The sequence below is a fragment of the Bos javanicus genome, chromosome 10, assembly GCF_032452875.1.
Source record: "Bos javanicus breed banteng chromosome 10, ARS-OSU_banteng_1.0, whole genome shotgun sequence".
Classification (NCBI taxonomy): domain Eukaryota; kingdom Metazoa; phylum Chordata; class Mammalia; order Artiodactyla; family Bovidae; genus Bos; species Bos javanicus.
The window spans coordinates 84164224-84185997 of record NC_083877.1 but is presented as its reverse complement, the minus strand read 5'-3'; the positions used below and the strand labels follow the sequence as shown (position 1 = coordinate 84185997).

Here is a 21774-nt window from a genome sequence, read left to right as displayed (position 1 = left end):
CCAAAAATTGTGATCCACACAGTCAAAGGCTTTGGTGTAGTCAATAAAGCAAAAGTAGATATTTTTCTGCTCATACCTTTTAGTAATTTGTTTCTGAGTTATGTCCCTTTTAACTTCATAAGGATTCTTTATATATTAAGATATATCTGTCACTAGGTATATAAGCCTTTGCCCAGTTTGTTTTTAGACTTTGTTCATGGCAGTTTTTGCCACACTGAAGTTTATTATTCTGTATTGCTGAATATGAACTTAGATTATTTAATAAGGAAAACTTAATCTTACTTTTTTCATCAAATATTATTTCATGTATACATTCCCATGTACCAAGTCAAAGGCCTAAAAATTAACACTGTATTCCATTACGTTGATATATTTATAATCTTCACATTATTTACTTAAAATACATATTTATTTATAAGAAAAAGTATCATGGGGGGGAGGTTCAAGAGGGAGGGGATGTACATATACTTATGGCTGAATCATGTTGTTGTATGGGATGTATATATACTTATGGCTGAATCATATTGTTGTATGGCAGAAACCAATACAACATTGTAAAGCAATTATCCTCCAATTAAAGGGCTTCCTTGGTAGTGCAGTGGATAAGAATTCACTTGCCAGTGCAGGAGACTTGGGTTTGATCCCCAATCTGGGAAGATCCCACATAGACGCAGAGCAACTAAGCCCATGAGCCAGAACTACTGCAGTCTACATGCTGTGGGGCCGCACACCACAATTACTGAGGCCACATGCTGCAACTACTGAAGTCCATGCACCTAGAGCCTGTGTTCTGCAACAAGAGAGGCCCCACAGTGAGGAATCCGAGCACTGCAACTAGAGAGTAGCCCCTTCTCGCCACAGCTAAAGAAAAAGCCAGCACAGCAACAAAGACCCAGCACAGCCAAAAATAAATAAATAAATAAAATTATCTTTAAAAAATAAATTTAAAAAAGTACCAATAAGACTTTATAGATATTGTTTGAAAGTTGTCTGTTGAAAGTGAAAGTCACTCAGTCGTGTCTGACTCTTTGCGACCCTGTGGACTATACAGTCCATGGAATTCTCCAGGCCAGAACACTGGAGTGCATAGCCTTTCCCTTCTGCAGGGGATCTTCCCAACCCAGGGATCGAACCCAGGTCTCCCACATTGCAGGCGGATTCTTTACCAGCTGAATCACAAGGGAAGCCCAAGAATACTGGAGTGGGTGGCCTATCCCTTCTCCAGCAGCTCTTCCCGACCCAGGAATCAAACCGGGGTTCTCCTGCACTGCAGGCAGATTCTTTACTAGCTGAGCTGTCAGGGAAGCCCTAGATGTTGTTTGAATTTCCACAATTAGAAATGTGAGGCTCCTAAGCTTGCACTGCAGAAAAAATGAGAAGAGTAGCTGAACTGAAGAACTGGCAAGTGAAGTGGAAAACTTGAAAATATTTATTAATCATACGCAATGTTTCCAACAGCATGCAGAATTCTATCCAGCACCTGCCCAAGCTTTGAGATTGCCCAGAGTTAGAGCTTTAACCAGTACTCCATCATCAAGGAAGGCTGTCATTTTCCTGAACAGTTGACATAACTAGTGAGAGATAATATTACACATTTATGGTGCTGTTGTGTGTGGCTTGAACCTAGAGCTTTTTTTTTTTTTTTTAAACAAACTATTAAGATCTGTGCCAAAGACCTCTGATTTTACTCTCATGCAAAAACAAGCATGTTTCTCTGGAGGTCACCCCAGGATCTTAAGTTCTTTTTTCTCTTTACTTCATTTTGATATGAATGGGAGGGAAAACAAATTCATTACCATAAACAGTACAATAACATCATCATCCAAAGGCTGACTGATTAAGCCTGTGAACCTGATTTAGCTTAAATTTAGATCACTCCTTTCACTTATTTTTTCCTCCTCAAGGTCCCAAGTACTTAATCACCTTTAAACATCTTCCATGTCTGCATTCTGTTTAATTTCGTAAGATTTCTCACACTTTAAAAAAGTGACCCACCATCATCTAGAAAATGAGAGGGTTAGTTCTACCAGCTTATGATTTGCTAATAACTTAATAAAGTTCTCTGAATTTAGTCTTTTGAATTCAGAAAAGATACTGCAAATGACCTTGTTTATAAAGACCAGACACATTTTAATGTTGTAAATTTAGCAGAGCTGAAGGTAACAATCTGCATGTATTCCTCAGCAATTGCTTTACACAGAGAATTATTATTGACCTTTCAATGAATTTCTACTTTAAGGATTCTTTTTTAGTTGGCAAATAACTGATTTTTTTATCCTTCTATTCTAAATCAAAAAGGCTGTTGACAATTAATTGCCTTAAGGACTAAAAAATTTGGGTCAGAATAAACTAATGAGAATTAAAATATTGAATATTCAATTTATAAATCTAACTGTTTTTCTCTAAGGTCACCTTCCCTTTAAATCGTTATTCAAATATAGTGACTCTCAAATTATGGTCGCTGGACCAGAAGCATTGGTGGGATCTGGGAAGTAGTCAGAAATGCAAATTCTCTGGCCCTATACCAGACCTACAAAATCAGGAATTCTGGGTTTCGGGCCAGAGAATTTGTTTTAACAATTCTTCCAGGGGACTCCAATTTGAAAATCACTGCTGTAATATATTTTAAAAGGCTTAATTAACTATAAATGAATTTTAGACTTACTTTAAAAAAAATCACTTCTTTGTATCTCAGAAAAGCAAAAAGGCCTCAGCTAATCCACGATAAGGGATGTAAGTCTACGTCAAATCAAAACATGAATTCTACCCATCAAAATTTTGTACCAGAAAATAAAACTTTACAAATTAACAGGCAGTTCAGTGGTTAAGAATCCACTTACCAACTTGGTCCAGGAAGATTCTACATGCCATGGGGCTGAGCCTGTGTGCCACCACTACTGAAACCCTCGCACCTAGCTCCAAAACAAGAGAAGCCACTGCAATGAGAAGCCTGAACATCACAACTAGAGAGTAGCCCCGTGCTCACCACAACTAGGGAAGTGCTCAGCTAACGAAGACCCAGTGCAGCCAAAGTTAAACAGAAAACAAAGAACTTCAGTTATTTAACAGCTTACAAGCTTCGCCCTTCGTCAAAAACACTTGAATTATTTAGTCAGTCTACCTTCCAGCCTCCAGTCCCTCTAGACATGGCCAACCAACAGCAGAAACATGAGGTCCACTCTAGCTTCCAGTACAGGTGGTGGCTAAACTAATGGAAAGCAGTTAACATTTTTGGTTGAAGCAGGACACGCATTCTTGAGACAGAAATAAATAAAATGGATTCTCCACTTGGTTCTCGTGACATGCCAAACTACCATTTGACAGCTGTTCTACATAAAAACTGGAGCTCTGCCCCACATGGTGACAGGAGTGTAGATAATGACATGGTGTCAAGAGCAGTGATGTGATGGCCAAGGAGTGGGTCCAGAGAACAGGGCACGCAGGGCACCCTCTCACACAAAAGATAAAGTCCTTATGCAACTAAGACTCACTTTGGATTTTTATTTGCAGAAACAAAATTTTAAAATTTCTCTTGCTAATGTGAGAAAAAACCCCAAAACCTCTTTGTTCCTTGGCAGGGAGATTTGTACTGAACTGGTTTAGAGACACTTGGTGATTAAATTCGAAAGTCAGCTCAGAAACATGAATAAGGTTCTGCCTTTAGAGATTTTATAACCTAGTAGGGCTAACAAGCATAAAAAAGTAAAGTATTCTAAAAACTGAAAAGGTGAAAACAATTTAACTCCTCTCATTTGTTACGAGCAGGAATTAAGATGTTTTATACGGGCTAGTTTTCTAGAATATGAAAGCTTGCTTAAAGTTTAAGTCCAAAAACTCAGTATTTTTGCGAAACCTTTTTATAAAGCATGGTAAACATTTCAGTCTTTTAAATGGAAACTGACAAACACAATTGAAGCTTTTATCAGTGGCAAGGACAGAATACAAATTCCAATGACCAAGACCTCAGGCTATCATGCTTTTCTGGTTTCTTTGACATCAGTTGCTCTAATTTCCCCACTACTGTTCGTTGTTAAGTTAGTCATCATGGGCACCTTGAAGGCTTTTGCTCCTTTATACAGATATTCCCCACCTAGCATTTTCTCCTCTTGCGACCTTCCTTCACATCCAAAAATTTTCCTCTTTAAAAATACTTTTCTTTTTAAATTATGAGATTACTGTATTATTGAACATGTGGAAAAAACAAAGGGGAAAATCACCAAAATCACTCATCTTTTCCTTGTTGGGCTTTTATGGTATGGACATTAAAACAATAAATGGAACAGCTGAACACTAGCTGGACTACACAGAAATTTCTAGTATAGTTTACTTCAGTCTGTCTTTATAAGATATACAAAAGTTTATTTTCATATTCAGGCCTGCTGAATATTTCTTTTAAACATTTTTTTTTTTTGGCCATGCCATGCAGCTCACGGATCCTAGTTCTCCAACCATGGATCAAACCCACACCCATTGCATTGGAAGTGCCTAGTCCTAATCAGTAGACCACCAGGGAAGTCCCTTTAAAGACTATTTTTAATTGAAAAACATACAATGATTTTCATTTTTAAAAGGAAAGGATAATTCACCTACTTACCTAGTCTGTAAGCAAGTTATTCATTCTCTTTCAGCTTCAAAAATATTTGTAAATGAATTTTCTTTTCCTTCTGTAATATCTAGTGTAAAATTGTATGTTTGTGTACTCTAGAGTCATATAGATAAGTACTTTAATAGAGCAGCTATTCAAAGGAGGGGAAGATAGAAGGAAAACTTGCTCACTTATGATAAACGTCCCTAAAATGCCAGGCCCTAAAGCTGCATGATGTTTGTGAGAGCACCGAGTATGAGTCCAGCACACTGAAGACATTCAGTAGGCTGGTTTCGGCTCCTGAGGGCAGACGAGTGACCTTTAACTGGTTAGTTTGGAATCTTTTGTTCAAAGGGATCCATGGAAGATCCGTATAAACAGATAAAACAGGAGCACCTCTGGTTAAGGAAGAAGACCCAAGTCTGCAATTCCCACTTTTCTTCTCTCTTCTCTAACAGTTTGAAAATGAGTACAAAGTCTGCAGCATCCAAACTTACACAGCTGTACCCCAAGAACCTTCTAATCTAGCCCAGTCTAACTTTTTCAAAAGGCCATTCCTAGGGAACAGCAAAAAGGAGAAAGTCAAGCTGCTGACACACAGAAGTGGAGCAAGTGTGTTGTCAGAACACTCCTTATTAACCATCCACCCAGACACGAGGGGCAACAGTCCCTCTTCCACACCATCAACCCCTCAGGTGTCCTCTTTTGGGCTTCCCTCGATATTCATTTTAAATTGATTTCACTTGTTTAAAATGCTCTAACAATACAGTGTGATCTGCTTCTGATATCCCCAGAGAGAGCCTCCCTGTCGATTTATACTGAGGACAACTCTTCTTCCACTATTGTTACTTCTTCTATCAGTCATGACTTCCCAGTTGGCTCTACTCAAATCTTAAGCATCCATGGAGGTTTACTTTGGGAAGCCTTCCTCCCACATTTTGACCCTTAACTGAATTCTCAATCTCTGGCCACCCAGTGCTATAGTTCACCGCTCAGTCCATGAACTAACCCTCTGCAGATCTGGCTGATAGTCCTCCAGCCTCTGTGGCTGCTTTTAGTGACATGCACACACTAGCCCATGAGACAGTCCATGCTCTTTCAGACATACAGTGTTTATGAGGAAATTCCTCTTTCCTAATCCAGAACCTCTTTCCTTCCACCACTGGCTCTGCCCTCTGGTTCACACAGAGGAAAGTTGGGCCCTGCTCCCCACCCCTGCAGCCTGTACGGCTTACAGTTGGCCTTGTGTTTTTCCCCATTCTGGCTCCACCTCTAAAAATAATACTGCTGCCCCAGCCGTCTCATAGGCCATCTGTGGACTCTGCCTTCAACATGTAATGATTAGCTAGCAGAGGAATAGGCAGCTCTGGTCTGTGTGTGGAGCCGCCGAATCTCTGTGTTCCATGCACAAATTACATCCCTTTCCTTCTTCTCTCCTTTGACCTCTCCCAGGACTGCTACACTCAGCCCTGCGTTCATCATTCTGTCAAGGAGCACTTACTGAGCACCGTCAAGAACCAGGCTGGCCAGGCACTGAAAAACTAAAAGCAAATAAAATGTACTCAGCCCACAGAAGAGTAAGAGCAAGCTAGGTAGAGTAATAAACAGCTGGGGAAGTTGGAGAAGGCATCAGAAAGGGAGGTGATGTCTGAGCCAGGGAGGAACTGTATCAACAACCAAGACTCACGCAGCCTTGCGTCCCCTGCACCAAATGGGACAGTGCTTTCCCGTACTTGAAGTTCCGCAAATATGTAAATCTGGTAAAGCTGACAAAGCCTGCTCGGTCCTGTGCTTCTCCTAGAGGTGAGGGAGGGTGGTCAATGAATCCACCGTCTGAAAGGGTAGTTGCAGAGGTTGACACTGTACCTGGCTACGTACAGTATTGCTCAGGTGGTTGTCCTCGGACATCTGTGCATTCTGGAAGTAGGACAAGGGTGCAGGTAACTCTGTCATTGGAGCAACTGTATAGATATACTTTTCCACAGAAAACAGAGCCTCTTGGGATTCTGAAAAAGGGAAAAGGAAAACAATCTTTTGTGCGTTACAATTATTCTGTTATTCTGAAACACTTTCACAAATGACTTTTTGCAAAAACAAACCTTTCTTTCATGTGTTTTCCTCCAGGCCACGCTTTCTAAGGACCTCACAGGCTGCTGTCACTTGCTGGCTCCTGGATTAGGTCTGGAACAGATTTTACTGGGTTACCAAGAGTTGGTTAAGTTCTAGTAAATCCATTCACACCAATTAAACACTTACAAGACTAATTTGTAAACCGGAAATGCATTACTATGCCAAGACCTTCAGTTGACAAACTTTTGTCAGCTCAAGTTACTTCTTGGTAATGAGTAGATCTACTTGAGAAACCAATTATTTTCAATCACTATCATATCTAATGATTTCAGATGTAGAGCAAAGGGTGCTAAATGATCTTAAAGAATGTTCTTGTCAATGTTCCTTTTGCAATCCACCTTAATTTATATCACCATAAAATTATGTTTTGTGTTTTTAATTTCTTTTTATCATCTCATTTTTTCCTTTACCACAATGTTCCAAGGAAGAAGAACTAGATAATATATTTATTTTACAAAAACAGAACGGGACCCAAGTTCAGTGAGTTGCTTAAAAGCATTCAACCGGGCAGACCAAGACCAAAACCACAGACTCCTGACCCCCAGCTCCTCCTCTGCCTCCTCGCACAGCCTTGCTCACACACATTACTCCATCTCCCAGACCTCACCCTCCCATGTGCCTGTCTAGGTACCTGAATGTCCATCGGCCAATTCCTTAGGACTTCAACTTTGCTTTTTCATTGAAAGTCTTCAGAAATACAGAAGAAAAAAAAAATGGTTTGCATACCTAAGCAATACTCTAATTCATTTAAAGTGTCTAAAACATTACCATGTACATACTTAAATGAAAGCACGTTGTCAATGTTGTTTCATTTCAGGATCTTCTATCCTCTAAATATTATTCTTTCTTATTCTAATGATTTTTTTCATAAAAAACCACATAAAACAACTTTTTCCTCTAGTAAAGGTATTGACTTTCAATTAACCCTTATCACCTATATTTAGATCATTTAAATCATGACAAATTCATAATCAAGGTATGCTTTCCTTTCTATCCCATGTATTTTTGGGGGGCCATGCTATGAGGCATTGGAGTCTTAATACTCCCACTAGGGATCAAAACCATGACCATGCCGCCTGCAGTGAAGGCACAACTACTTAACCACGGGACCACCAGGGAAGTCCCTATCCTACATGCTTTTAAATACTGTGCCCACTTTTCGCCTCCCCTCCAATTTACTATGTGCCCATAGTAAGCTGGAGTGAGATCAAAAGATTGCAAATTAATATTAACTTAAAAAGATGTAATTATATAGTGAGACAGTTCTGTTTAAAATATATAATATTAATTTGTTTTAAAAAGAAAATGAAAAAAAGAAAAAAGAAAAAGAAAATGAATAAATAAAATTATTTAAAAAATAAAATCAATTAAAATTAACAGCAGACTCAATGGCTACTTTTAGGGGAACTGATCACCAGAAGGGGGTACACAGGAAGCTTCTGGAGTTAATGGTAATGTTTTGTTTCTTGATCTGGGTGCTAGTTACACAGAGGTGTCAATCTGAAAATTCTCTGAGCTCTACACCTATGATCTGTGCACATTCCTATATACTTCTATTTAAAAAGTCAAATAGATTTTTGAAGGTGTATACCTATATTTAGGGTTTGACAACATGTATGCTAGCTTACCCAAAAGGGAGGTGGATTCCAGCAGAATAGTTATATTCTCAAAGTATTGAAAGCAAATGATCTGACCTATGCTTCTAGATTTTTAAAAGTTGACTAATTGAGAAGCAAAAGGCAAATAAGAAAGAAAAAGATACACCCAACTGAATGCAGAGTTCTGGAGAATAGCAAGAAGAGATAAGGCGGCCTTCTTAAACAAGACAAATAAATAAGAGGAAAACAGTACAACAGCAAAGACTAGAGATCTCTTCAAGAAAACTGGAGATATCAAAGGAACATTTCATGCAGGGATGGGCATGATAAAGGACAGAAAAGACCTAACAGAAGCAGAAGAGATTAAGAAGAGATGGCAAGAATACACAGAAACATTATACAAGAAAGGTCTTAATGATCCAGAAAACCACGATGATGTGGTCACTCACCAAGAGCCAGACATCCTGGAGTGTGAAGTGAAGTGGGCCACAGGAAGCACTACTATGAACAAAGCTAGTGGAGGTGATGGAACTCCAGGTGAGCTATTTAAAATCCTAAAAGATGATGCTGTGAAAGTGCTGCAGTCAATATGCCAGCAAATTTGGAAAACCCAGCAGTAGCCACAGAACTGGAAAAGGTGTCTTCATTCATATTAGGTATTATAAGTAATCTAGAGATAATTTAAAGTATACAGGAGGATGTGTATAGAGTATATGCAAATATTATGCCATTTTATATAAAGGACTTCAGCATCCAAGGATTCTGTTAGCCACGGGGTGGGGCTTGGTGGGAGTCCTGAAAGCACTTGTCCTCCATCCCCGCCCCCCACCAAAGGACAACTGTATTTAAGACACATCTGTATTTACATGTAAAACACTAAGGCTAAGGAAAGGTGAAAGAATCTGCTGGTGTACAATTACAGGGCAAGTAACAGCAATTCCAGAAACCAAATATTCTGACACCCAACCGGCCCAGGTCCTTTGCCAGTTCACCTGAAGAAAGCTCATGCCTCCACCGATGCATTAAAGATCACAGTGCTGCAGGGTGACCCTTCCCAGAAGAACTATCCGGTATATGGAGTTCAGTAGGAAGTGGAGGGGAGAAGGCAATGGCACCCCACTCCAGTACTCTTGCCTGGAAAATCCCATGGACAGAGGAGCCTGGTGGGCTGCAGTCCATGGGGTAGCTAAGAGTCGGACACAAATGAGCGACTTCACTTTCACTTTTCACTTTCATGCATTGGAGGAGGAAATGGCAACCCACTCCAGTGTTCTTGCCTGGAGAATCCCAGGGACGGCGGTGGGCTGCAGTCCATGGGGTAGCTAAGAGTCGGACACAAATGAGCGACTTCACTTTCACTTTTCACTTTCATGCATTGGAGGAGGAAATGGCAACCCACTCCAGTGTTCTTGCCTGGAGAATCCCAGGGACGGCGGAGCCTGGTGGGCTGCCGTCTATGGGGTCACACAGAGTCGGACACGACTGAAGCGACTTAGCAGCAGCAGCAGCAGCAGCAGGAAGTGGAGGTAGGCAACAGGGCTAGCAAGGTCTCCAGTCAGGCCTGGAGAACAATCAAACATTGTTGGTACGAAGGGGCAGGCAAAGCTAGATTTGATTCAGGGCCAGTAACAGCTGAAAACAATTGATGACTGCATGGAGAAGGCCAATGACCCACTGTCCCAGCAGCGTGGCAAAAAGACACTACTGGACCTTAGAACATTATGAACAGTGCCCTGAGAACAAGAAAAGACAGTTGTTGGGAAGTGAGGATCTTTCACATGACCTGAATTGCAGAGGGAGTGGGATGTAAGTAGACTTTGGTGTTTTCTCTCTGGCCATCTGCTAAAGATTTTCTGAGGCTGATAAAGCACAACACTTGAATTCACTGCTATTCATTTCCTTTTTCTCAAAACACTTGCTCAATCAGATAAAAGGAAAAAGAAATCCTTTTCTGATGGGCAGCTGTAATTTCTTTCTATTATACACAAAGACTAAAAGCCCCAGGAGAATACAGATAATCTTGAAGTTTTGATGTGCTGAACAGAAAAATCTATCTAACCAGAAAACCTTCTATCCATCAGCACTTTAAAAAGTATCACAGGACCAATGCTTGAAATCCCAAAAAGAAGCTTATTAAAAATTCATTTAGGGACATACCAACAGAAAAGTATCTTTCTGTCTCTCACTACATCCCAAGGTAACAAACTAAAATTAATAATTTAAAATTAATCTAAAACATCAGGAATACAGCCTAGAAAGACTCTCAATTTTAAGAGATTAGGGAGCAAACAATCTCCCCAGTCCCACAAGAGGCTTCGTGAAGGTGACAGGCCCTAAAAAGAGCAAACACAGTGACATATCCAATTTGGTGATTTTTCCCCCCTGCTTCCTTCCTTCCTACTCTACTGTGAACCATTTGTGGTAGATTAGATTATTTTTTAGCATATATTCACTCCCTCCCCCAACATGCCCAAGAAAGGATGCTGAGCTTGGTTCTGTGAGTTGCTTTGGCCTCAAGGTGAGTGCAGTCTACTACCCACTCCATGCCTTTGGGCTCAACACAACAACTTCCTTTGGTCATGGGATCTTGGCAGATGCAGCACAAATAGTTAAAACTGTGCTTGTGCAGGGGGCCCTGCCTTCCTGTACTTCTGCTGTCCCCTCAAGAACTTATTTGGGTAGCCACTGCCCCAGAACAAGAAGGGCAAAGCAGAACTGCCCTAGCTGTCACCTTTAAGAAGAGTGAGAGCTAACGCTTTAAGGCACTGAGTTTGGGGGAGGTCTACTATGTAGAGTTATCATGGTTGTCTTTAAATAATAATGGTTATGTGGGCTCAGAAGGTGCAATAAAAAATGAACGACGACATAAACGTAAAATCTTTTATCTGAAACCCTTAGGACTAAACAGGTTTAGAATTTATATATTTTTTGGATTTTGTAAAGTTCAAAGTGAAAGTCGCTCAGAAGTGTCTGACTCTTTGCGACCCCATGGACTATACAGTCCATGGAATTCTCCAGGCCAAAATACTGGAGTGGGTAGCCTTTCCCTTCTCCAGGGGATCTTCCCAATCCAGGGATTGAACCCAGGTCTCCCGCACTGCAACAGGAGGCAAATGCCATGATTTATAATGCTCCCCCAGGGTATTAGATAGAGCCACAAAATCAAACACACTAATAAATATGTAGTGAAATATATAAGAAGTCCTAAATTACATAAAGAGGTTCAGGTTAGAGTTTGCCGTCAAATGATTTAGGAGCTTTTGGACTTGAGAACTGTGGATATGGGACCATGGTCCTGTATTATTACTTATATAGTTAAAGAGATTCTTTTCCTCTCAAATTTCATTTCAGTAACTCTACATGGAAGATGTAATTACAATGAGTCATTGTGGAAAATCTGTTGTGGAAATGGCAGAACATAACTAATCTTTAACAAAGAAAAGGACTATTCACAGTTAATTTGTAAATCATTGACTATTCTCAGCAATGCATTCTCTTGTTCGCTTAGATCACCTTAAGGAACTGTACAAGGCATAGCCAAACACGAATACCCTTTAATCAACAAACACTTGTTGGGATTCTTCTACACAACCACACACTGTAGGTACGAGGGGTGCTAGTGCATCCGATGATGCTTCTGGTCACTTAAGGTGCTTACTATCTAGAGGGGAAGACAGAGAAGAATGTTTTTACATTAATAACATGTTGAAATAAAATTATTTAGCTGTACTGAGTTATATAAAATACATTATTCAAATTAACTTCACCTATTTCTATCTTTAAAAAATTTGCTCATCAGAAAACTTAAAACTGACCTTTGTAGCTCTCAAGTGATGTTTCTATTGGACAGTGCTATTCTAAAGCTTCAGCTCTTTCTCCGACAAACAGGCTTAATATTGAAAATCCCTGACAACCTTTTCCTTCCTGAAGCTTCCCTCCCTTCCTCAGTTTAGTGACACTGCATCGTGGAGATTCTCCTCCCACCACTCATTCCCCTCAGCTGGCTCCTTACCCTCTTCCACCCTCTCATTGTAAGTGTTCCTAGGCTCTGCCTGGGCCTCCTTGTCCCCCTCCTTTTCTCAGGCTTCTCCTCCACTGTTTCAAAATCAACTGGTAAGGCTACTTATGTATACATCTCCAGGCCTGTCCACGGATATTTCAACTACTGGCACTTGAAAAGTGATACTTTCAAACCGATTTCTCCTCTTCCAGACGCTCTTTTGCTCCTAGCTTTCTTATTCCTATGATTGTTTCCCCCATTTTCTAAACAAAGCCTCCTAGTCAACTTCATGTTTTACTCCTTGCTTCCCAATTGGCCAGTCATATCCTTTTCATAGTTTTCCTCCTTTCTAAGTCTCCGTCACCACCAAAGGCCAAATTTTCATTATATCCCACCCGGTTCATGCAAAAGTCACCTCAAATCTCTCACTCATTCTAGACCTTACGTACCTAAGGCAAAGTTCTTGTCACAAAACTTATTAAGAGCAAAGCTCAAAACACCTTCCAAATCTGCCTGGAATTGATCACACAAAGGAGAGGCACTATTAATTTTTCAGAATACATCCAAAAGAAACAAGTCTCTCCCTGAAATCTGAGGTAAAGCAGTGGGAGAGCAGAAGCAGAGGGAACCTGGATCCCTTTGTGAGGGAGGGGAAGGGGACCACAAAAGCCTTGCTGACAGACAAACTTTCTCTTTCCTGCTGGAATGATTCTCAGAGACCAACTCCAATCCTCCAGTTCTCCCAAATGGAAATTCACGCAGCAGTCTAGGGCCAGAGGCAGCCACTAACTTAAAATTCAGCACCACACCGTATCCACTCCGAGGAAAGTTATGCCCAGAGTTGTGATAACTATTTACCCAAGGAAGATGAGCCGACGAATGTAAAAACAGATGTTAGATAGCGCTTCTATCATCTACTTTTCTCTGGAGAGAGGAGGGAGGAAATCCATGCATTCAATAAATAAGCTTCTTTTTCATTGTTAAGGGCTTGTTAATAAATGGAGGTGGGAGGGGGTTTACGTTGGCAGAACTCTGTAAATGAGTAAAAGAATTGAAACTGGCTTTGGCAGGTGACTGAATCAGCCAAATGCAATCGGCTCCCAATCTCGTTCCTGTTTTTATCCTCCTTCATAAGAGTGATTTAAAGTGCACACTGGGTACCGGACGCTTCGAATCCAGAGTGCCGCTCTTCGTAATAACCCTCTGATATAATGCCCTCCTCAATTCAACTCCGAGGGTGAAAACTTTCCATGGTGCAAAATAACTCAAGTAACAAGATGCCTTTAACCAGATGTAATCTCCACCTGCCTCAAACTTGAGAGAATATTTATGACTTTTACAACGTGCTCTGCCATATAGTGGTTTGCCTGCCATTCTTATCTCCCATAGTAAACCTTGAACGCTTTATCCTCTTGTCCAAAGCAGGCAAACAACCCTTGTAAAATCATTAAGTTGACTTTTCTACCAGAGAAGCAGACACTTATGTGAAAGGAATCTGCGGGATCAAAAAGCCAAGTATCTAAAATACGGGCAAAGCACTGGACATATAAGCCTCGCGACAGTCCAAATTAAAGCAAAAGCATCAGACCCCGGTGTTTTCCGCCTCGAACTGAGACAGAAGGAAATTAGCCGAGTGCCACTCGCTTCCCCTGGACAAGGACACACTCAGGGGACGAGGCGTGGAGTTTCACCAGTTGCTCAACAAGACCCAGCGCAAGGCGCTTCCTCTTTTCTCTCGCTCCAACTCCAGGCAAGACGGTCAATCCCTGGCCAAAGCACCTGCGCCCAGCTGTCTTCGGGAAACCAGCACTTCCAAACCAAGGCTGAGGGGAACTCTCTTCAACCGGACTGCGCGCCGCGCACGGCGCCCGAGAAACGGGCCGCCCCTCCTGGGTCCCCACATGAGGTTCCTCGGTCCCCGCCCGACCGCGCCCCGCGCCTCATCCTCGAGGACACCGGCTCCGTGGCCCGGATGGCGACAAAGGGCCCGGCCCTGCCCGCAGCCGCCCGTACTGGCACCGGATGTGAGGCGCGTTCCTGTCACCCCCAACTCCCCTTCGGGAACCTACCCTTTCCTCACCGCCACCACCACCGGCCTCTAGCAGCCGAGGTTCCTTCCCGAGCATCCGCTATTTTGTTTCCGATGTGAAATCGCGGCCTTTGGAGCTGATGACCCAGGCCCCACCCAAAAGGCTTCACCGGTGCCGTCACTTCCGGCCCGGGCGTCGTTGGTGACCCGCCCGCCGAGGGGCGTGGCCTTAGAGGGGCCCCAGCGGCGGAGAGGCGGGTCCCAGGGGGAGGGGTGGAGCTTCCGGTGGTGGCGATTGAGGCGGGGGACCTGGCGCTCCAGTCCGGCTTCTGACCCCGCCCCAGGCTCACCAACCCCCGTCCCCGTGGGCGCCAGCGCGGGGCGGGGGTTATCAGATTAGAGCTGCTCCTGAGCTGAGGATCAAGATTGCTACGTAAACTAGACCTAGTGTGTGCTTCTCCCGGCCTACAAGTGATAGTACGTTAAATCTAAGGTTTCTTTCATTTCTCTACAGGACCTATTTGCATAGCGTTTCTCAATGCAAATCAGCGGCACCACAATCAAAAGGAAAAGATAAATTGTAAATCCCTGTGCCCTCCAGTTCAGTTCAGTTGCTCAGTCGTGTCCGACTCTTTGCGACCTCATGAATAGGCCTCCCTGTCCATCACCAACTCCCGGAGTTCACTCAAACTCATGTCCATCGAGTTGGTGATGCCATCCAGCCATCTCATCCTCTGTCGTCCCCATCTCCTCCTGCCCCAATCCCTCCCAGCATCAGGGTCTTTTCCAATGAGTCAACTCTTCGCATGAGGTAGCCAAAGTATTGGAGTTTCAGCCTCAGTATCAGTCCTTCCAATGAACACCCAGGACTGATCTCCTTTAGAATGGACTGGTTGGATCTCCTTGCAGTCCAAGGGACTCTCAAGAGTCTTCCCCCAAACCACAGTTCAAAAGCATCAATTCTTCAGCGCTCAGCTTTCTTCACAGTCCAACTCTCACATCCATACATGACCACTGGAAAAACCATAGCCTTGACCTTTGTTGGCAAAGTAATATCTCTGCTTTTGAATATGCTATCTAGGTTGGTCATAACTTTCCTTCCAAGGAGTGTCTTTTAATTTCATGGCTGCAGTCACCATCTGCAGTGATTTTGGAGCCCAGAAAAATAAAGTCTGACACTGTTTCCACTGTTTCCCCATCTATTTGCCATGAAGTGATGGGACCAGATGCCATGATCTTCGTTTTCTGAATGTTGAGCTTTAAGCCAACCTTTTCACTCTCCTCTTTCACTTTCATCAAGAGGCTTTTTAGTTCCTCTTCACTTTCTGCCATAAGGGTGGTATCATCTGCATATTTGAGGTTATTGATATTTCTCCTGGCAATCTTGATTCCAGCTTGTGCTTCTTCCAGCCCAGCGTTTCTCATGATGTCCTCTGCATAGAAGTTAAATAGGCAGGGTGACAATATACAGCCTTGATGTACTCCTTTTCCTATTTGGAACCAGTCGGTTGTTCCATGTACAGTTCTAACTGTTGCTTCCTGACCTGCATACAGGTTTCTCAAGAGGCAGGTCAGGTGGTCTGGTATTCTTATCTCTTTCAGAATTTTTCGGTTTATTGTGATCCACACAAAGGCTTTGGCATAGTCAATAAAGCAGAAATAGATGTTTTTCTGGAACTCTCTTGCTTTTTCCATGATCCAGCAGGTGTTGGCAATTTGATCTCTGGTTCCTCTGCCTTTTCTAAAATCAGCTTGAACATCTGGAAGTTCACGGTTCACGTATTGCTGAAGCCTGGCTTGGAGAATTTTGAGCATTACTTTACTAGCGTGTGAAATGAGTGCAATTGTGCAGTAGTTTGAGCATTCTTTGGCATTGCCTTTCTTTGGGATTGGAATGAAAACTGACCTTTTCCAGTCCTGTGGCCACTGCTGAGTTTTCCAAATTTGCTGGCATATTGAGTGCAGCACTTTCACAGCATCGTCTTTCAGGATTTCAAATAGCTCAACTGGAATTCCGTCACCTCCACTACCTTTGTTTGTAGTGATGCTTTCTAAGGCCCACTTGACTTCACATTCCAGGATGTCTGGCTCTAGGTCAGTGATCACACCATCGTGATTATCTGGGTCGTGAAGATCTTTTTTGTACAGTTCTTCTGTGTATTCTTGCCACCTCTTCTTAATATCTTCTGCTTCTGTTAGGTCCATACCATTTCTGTCCTTTATCGAGCCCATCTTTGCATGAAATGTTCCCTTGGTACCTCTAATTTTCTTGAAGAGATCTCTAGTCTTTCCCATTCTGTTGTTTGCCTCTATTTCTCTGCATTGATCGCTGAGGAAGGCTTTCTTATCTCTCATTGTATTCTTTGGAACTCTGCATTCAGATGCGTATGTCTTTCCTTTTCTCCTTTGCTTGTCACTTCTCTTCTTTTCATAGCTATTTGTAAGGCCTCCTTAGACAGCCATTTTGCTTTTTTGCATTTCTTTTCCATGGGAATGGTCTTGATCCGTCTCCTGTACAATGTCACGAACCTCCGTCCATAGTTCATCAGGCACTCTATCCATCAGATCCAGTCCCTTAAATCTATTTCTCACTTCCACTGTATAATCATAAGGGATTTGATTTAGGTCATACCTGAATGGTCTAGTGATTTTCCCTACTTTCAATTTAAGTCTGAATTTGGCAATAAGGAGTTCATGGTCTGAGCCACAGTTAGCTCCTGGTCTTGTTTTTGCTGACTGTATAGAGCTTCTCCATCTTTGGCTGCAAAGAACATAATCAATCTGATTTCGGTGTTGACCATCTGGTGATGTCCATGTGTAGAGTCTTCTCTTGTGTTGTTGGAAGAGGGTGTTTGCTATGACCAGTGCGTTCTCTCGGCAAAACTTTATTAGCCTTTGCCCTGCTTCATTCTGTATTCCAAAGCCAAATTTGCCTGTTACCCCAGATGTTTGACTTCCTACTTTTGCATTCCAGTCCCCTATAATGAAAAGGACATCTTTTTTGGGTGTTAGTCTAAAAAGTCTTGTAGGTCTTCATAGAACTGTTCAACTTCAGCTTCTTCAGCGTTACTGGTTGGGGCATCGGCTTGGATTACAGTGATACTGAATGGTTTTCCTTGGAAACGAAGAGAGATCGTTCTGTCGTTTTTGAGATTGCATCCAAGTACTGCATTTTGGACTCTTTGGTTGACCATGATGGCTATTCCATTTCTTCTAAGGGATTCCTGCCCACAGTAGTAGATATAATGGTCATCTGAGTTAAATTCACCCATTCCAGTCCATTTGAGTTCACTGATTCCTAGAATGTTGATGTTCACTCTTGCCATCTCGTTTGACCACTTCCAATTTGCCTTGATTCATGGACCTAACATTCCAGGTTCCTATGCAATATTGCTCTTTACAGCATCAGACCTTGCTTCTATTACCAGTCACATCCACAACTAGGTATTGTTTTTGCTTTGGCTCCATCCCTTCATTCTTTCTGGAGTTATTTCTCCACTGATCTCCAGTAGCATATTGGGCACCTACTGACCTGGGGAGTTCCTCTTTCAGTATCCTATCATTTTGCCTTTTCATACTGTTCATGCGGTCCTCAAGGCAAGAATACTGAAGTGGTTTGCCATTCCCTTCTCCAGTGGACCACATTCTGTCAGACCTCTCCACCATGACCCGCCAGTCCTGGGTGGCCCCACATGGCATGGCTTAGTTTCAATGAGTTAGACAAGGCTGTGGTCCATGTGATTAGATTGGGTAGTTTTCTGTGATTATGGTTTCAGTGTCTGCCCTCTGATGCCCTCTTGCAACACCTACTGTCTCACTTGGGTTTCTCTTACCTTGGACATGGGGTATCTCTTCAAGGCTGCTCCAGCAAAGCACAGCCGCTGTTCCTTACCTTGAACGAGGGCTATCTCCATATGCTGCTCCTCCTGACCTTGAACGTGGAGTAGGTCCTCTCGGCCCTCCTGTGCCCGCGCAGCCACCCCTGACCTCGGGTGAGGGGGAGCTCCTCTGTGCCCTCCACCCTCTCCCTAATGAATCAAGACTTTTGGTGGGTTTGGAGAACCTTAGAAACTGCATTTTAAAAAACATCGTCTGGGATTCTTGGGTTCCAAGTTTAAGAACCTATCTTCCTAGATAGTAAGCTTTCAAAGCATGACTGTCTCATTTTTGTAATATCCAAATGTTACAGAGTAACTGGTGCACAGTGATTTGCCCTATGGTCCTTTGATTTTTTGCCATCTGCCAACTTTCCATTCAGATGTCTATAAAAACAGTACCAATAACTAACTCCTTAAGTAGCAGACCACACACATACACCTATCTGAAAGCTTGTGTGTGTTAGTCGCTCAGTTGTGTCCTACTCTTTGCGACCCTATGGACTGTAGGCCATGGGACTCCTCTGTCCATGGGATTGTCCAGGTAAGAATACTGGAGTGGGTTGCCTGTGCCCTTCTCCAGGGAGTCTTCCCAACTGGGAGATGGAACCCGCATGTCCTACCTCTCCTGCACTGGCAAGTAGGTTCTTTACCACTGGGGACACCTGGGAAGCCCCTTAACAATGAATCAGTTCAGTTCAGTTGCTCAGTCGTGTCTGACTCTTTGCGACCCCATGAACTGCAGCACATCAGGCCTCCCTGTCCATCACCAACCCTGGAGTCCACCCAGACTCACGTCCATTGAGTCGGTGATGCCATCCATCCATCTCATCCTCTGTCGTCCCCTTACTATCATGTAAAACAAAAGGTGAACAATGGAGAAATGTTCAAATGTACAGGTAATCAGAAAATGACATCAGTAACAGCACCTGGCCAGATGAGACTTTTTATTTCTCTTACATTTTCCCAAGATAACCCTCTGTATTCCTAGAGCATCAATCCCCAACTCCTTTCTCCTCCCCACCCCAATACATGAATGGATTTAAATAAGTTTTACACACTTTATATTTAAGAACAAAGTAGCATTTGTTTTTCCATTAACAGGGAATGTTGGTGAAATAAAAAGTTTGACACCCCCCCAAGTAAAATTTTTAAAGTTCTCATCTCCCACTTCCCTCCTCAAACTTCACAAGGGTAGGAATGTTTGCCTGTTTGTCCACATATAAGTTCTGAGAACAATAGCTTAGCACATAAAACAGTTCTATACATTTGTTAAACAAGCATAGGCTAAAACCCATCCATCTGTGAACTAGTTCAATCTCTTTGAATGCAACCTGGGATGTAAGCAGAAAGTCTTAAAATGCTGGCAAACTATCTTAGGAACAAACAAAAACTTTGTGCAAAGATACTCATGGACTATTATTAATAGCAAAAATTGGAATGTTAAATGTCTTACAATAAAGTATGGTTCACCCACCACAGAATGCGATTGAAATTTATAAACATTATGTGTAACAGAAAATTTCTTACCCTGTTAAATTAATAAACAGATCTTTAACAGACATTTATCCATATGGCAAAACACATTCCTGCAAAAAGGAAACAAGTGATTTTAAAAGCAACCACTGGCAGAATAACTGGACTACAGATAAATTTTCCTCCAGTATTCTGTATTTCTTCACCTTTTAAGGTGTACAGAAACCCAGAAAGCACTGAAGAACCAGTAAAAAGACACAGACTAGAGGAACAAGCTGAAACTCCAGTCCTTTGGCCACCTCCTGCGAAGAGTTGACTCATTGGAAAAGACTCTGATGCTGGGAGGGATTGGGGGCAGGAGGACAAGGGGACGACAGAGGATGAGATGGCTGGATGGCATCACTGACTCAATGGACGTGAGTCTCAGTGAACTCCGGGATTTGGTGATGGACAGGGAGGCCTGGTGTGCTGCGATTCATGGGGTCACAAAGAGTTGGACACGACTGAGCGACTGATCTGATCTGATCTGAGAGGAACAAGGCTAAAGTGACATCCCAGGGAAAGGTTGAAGTCAAGAGGGTGGCAGAGGATGAGTAAGTTAGATACCATCACCGACTCAATGGACATTATTCTGAGCAAACTCCGGGAGATAGTGAAGGGCATTGAAGCCTGGTGCTGAAGTCTATGGGGTCACAAAGAGTCGGACATGATTTGGCAACTGCGCCAAGAGACCCAATAGAGAGCAAATGCCCAGAGTGTCAAGATGTAAACTATGGTGTAGCCTCTTACAAGAGCAGAGTCTCATTTGGGATTATCACCAGTCACCAGTAGAAAGTAAAGATAAAAACATGAGTGAGACCTAAGAAATGTTGGGATTCCCTGGTGGCTCAGACGGTAAAGCATCTGCCTGCAATGCAGGAGACCCGGGTTCGATCCCTGGGTTGGAAAATCCCCTGGAGAAGGAAATGGCAACCCACTCCAGTACACTTGACTAGAAAATTCCATGGATGGAGCCTGGTGGGCTATAGTCCATGGGGTCACAGAGTCGGACATGACTGAGCGACTTCACTTTTTCACTTTAGGAAATGTGAAGTGCACATAAAACTGTAAGCTAGTTTATGGAATCTCAAGTGTAGTGAAAAGGAAAAGGGAGGACCTAAGGTTAATTTCCTGTGTTTTTCAAAACTTATTCCAGACAGAAGGAAGGAAGAAGATAATGAAAATATCTGAGCAAGGCTCAAGAAATTACAAACTGTAGTTAGAAACCAGAGACAAGTGGAGCGGGAAAGGTCTTCTGAATAGAAAGCAAAGGTTCAAGATGCATATCATAAAATGGAGAGCTGGAAATGGAGACTATGCCTAAATCAAAGTTAAGATTTTGTTAACATGAAATTATTGGCTAAGTAAGGGGGGGAATCAAGTAACTTCCACTCATTCATACCTACCTAACATAGCACTCGAAGTTTTTTGTGTTTTTTTTTTTTTCCTGTGCCACACAGCATGTGGGATTTTAGTTCCACCACCAGGGACTGAACCTGTTCCCCTTGCAGTGGAAGCAGCAGTGTTACCGCCACGGAAGTTCCAGCACGGGAAATTTAAGAACAATGAAAAGTGCAGTGTTTGTGGTTAAGCAGTGAAGTTCAGTAAAAGAATGAGAAAAATAATAGAAGGTCCAGACTACCTGCAGTTGTGCTTTTGTATTTTCCCCAGAAACGTCTGAACTTGGGAGAATGAAACGTCTGAACAGATGACAAAAAAAAAAGAAAAAAGGTGGCAAAAATCAGTAATAAGCAGTGAAAGATGAAGCAGATGGGAAATTCAGGAGGCCAAACCTGTTAGAACTACTTGGGGAGAGGGGCTGTTCAAAGCTAGAAAGGCTAGAGCAGTCCATGAATTCAGGACCAAGGCCACTTCTTTACACTATTGATTCCAAGGCAAAGCAATCCAATTTATTATCACTTACCACATAGTTTGTCTTTATTTATACATTATTGCCCTATTTGCTATGGGATTAAAGTAGGATCTGGCTCCTTAAATTGAAACAGCTCAAAACGAAGGGTTGGCTTTATCTTACTCATCTT

The 21774-nt window shown here is 42.4% G+C and overlaps 1 protein-coding gene across 6 annotated transcripts in view; it reads right to left on the bottom strand.

The window, feature by feature from the left end:
* The window catches only part of PSEN1 (presenilin 1), a 67472-nt gene extending 52924 nt beyond the window's left edge, over nucleotides 1-14548 (bottom strand). Inside the window, exons 1-5 of one of the 6 annotated variants that reach the window (XM_061429375.1) lie at nucleotides 14383-14490; nucleotides 11827-11974; nucleotides 7347-7402; nucleotides 6685-6766; nucleotides 6452-6591 (exon numbers count right to left, since the gene is read on the bottom strand). In XM_061429375.1, coding sequence (XP_061285359.1) covers nucleotides 6452-6538 — 87 coding nt within the window. In that variant the 5' untranslated portion in view covers nucleotides 6539-6591; nucleotides 6685-6766; nucleotides 7347-7402; nucleotides 11827-11974; nucleotides 14383-14490. Of the gene's footprint in view, nucleotides 1-6451; nucleotides 6592-6684; nucleotides 6767-7346; nucleotides 7403-11826; nucleotides 11975-14382 lie in introns of all 6 variants that reach the window. The other 5 variants (XM_061429377.1, XM_061429380.1, XM_061429378.1 and 2 more) reach the window with 5 other exon arrangements.
* Nucleotides 14549-21774: the final 7226 nt, after the last annotated feature.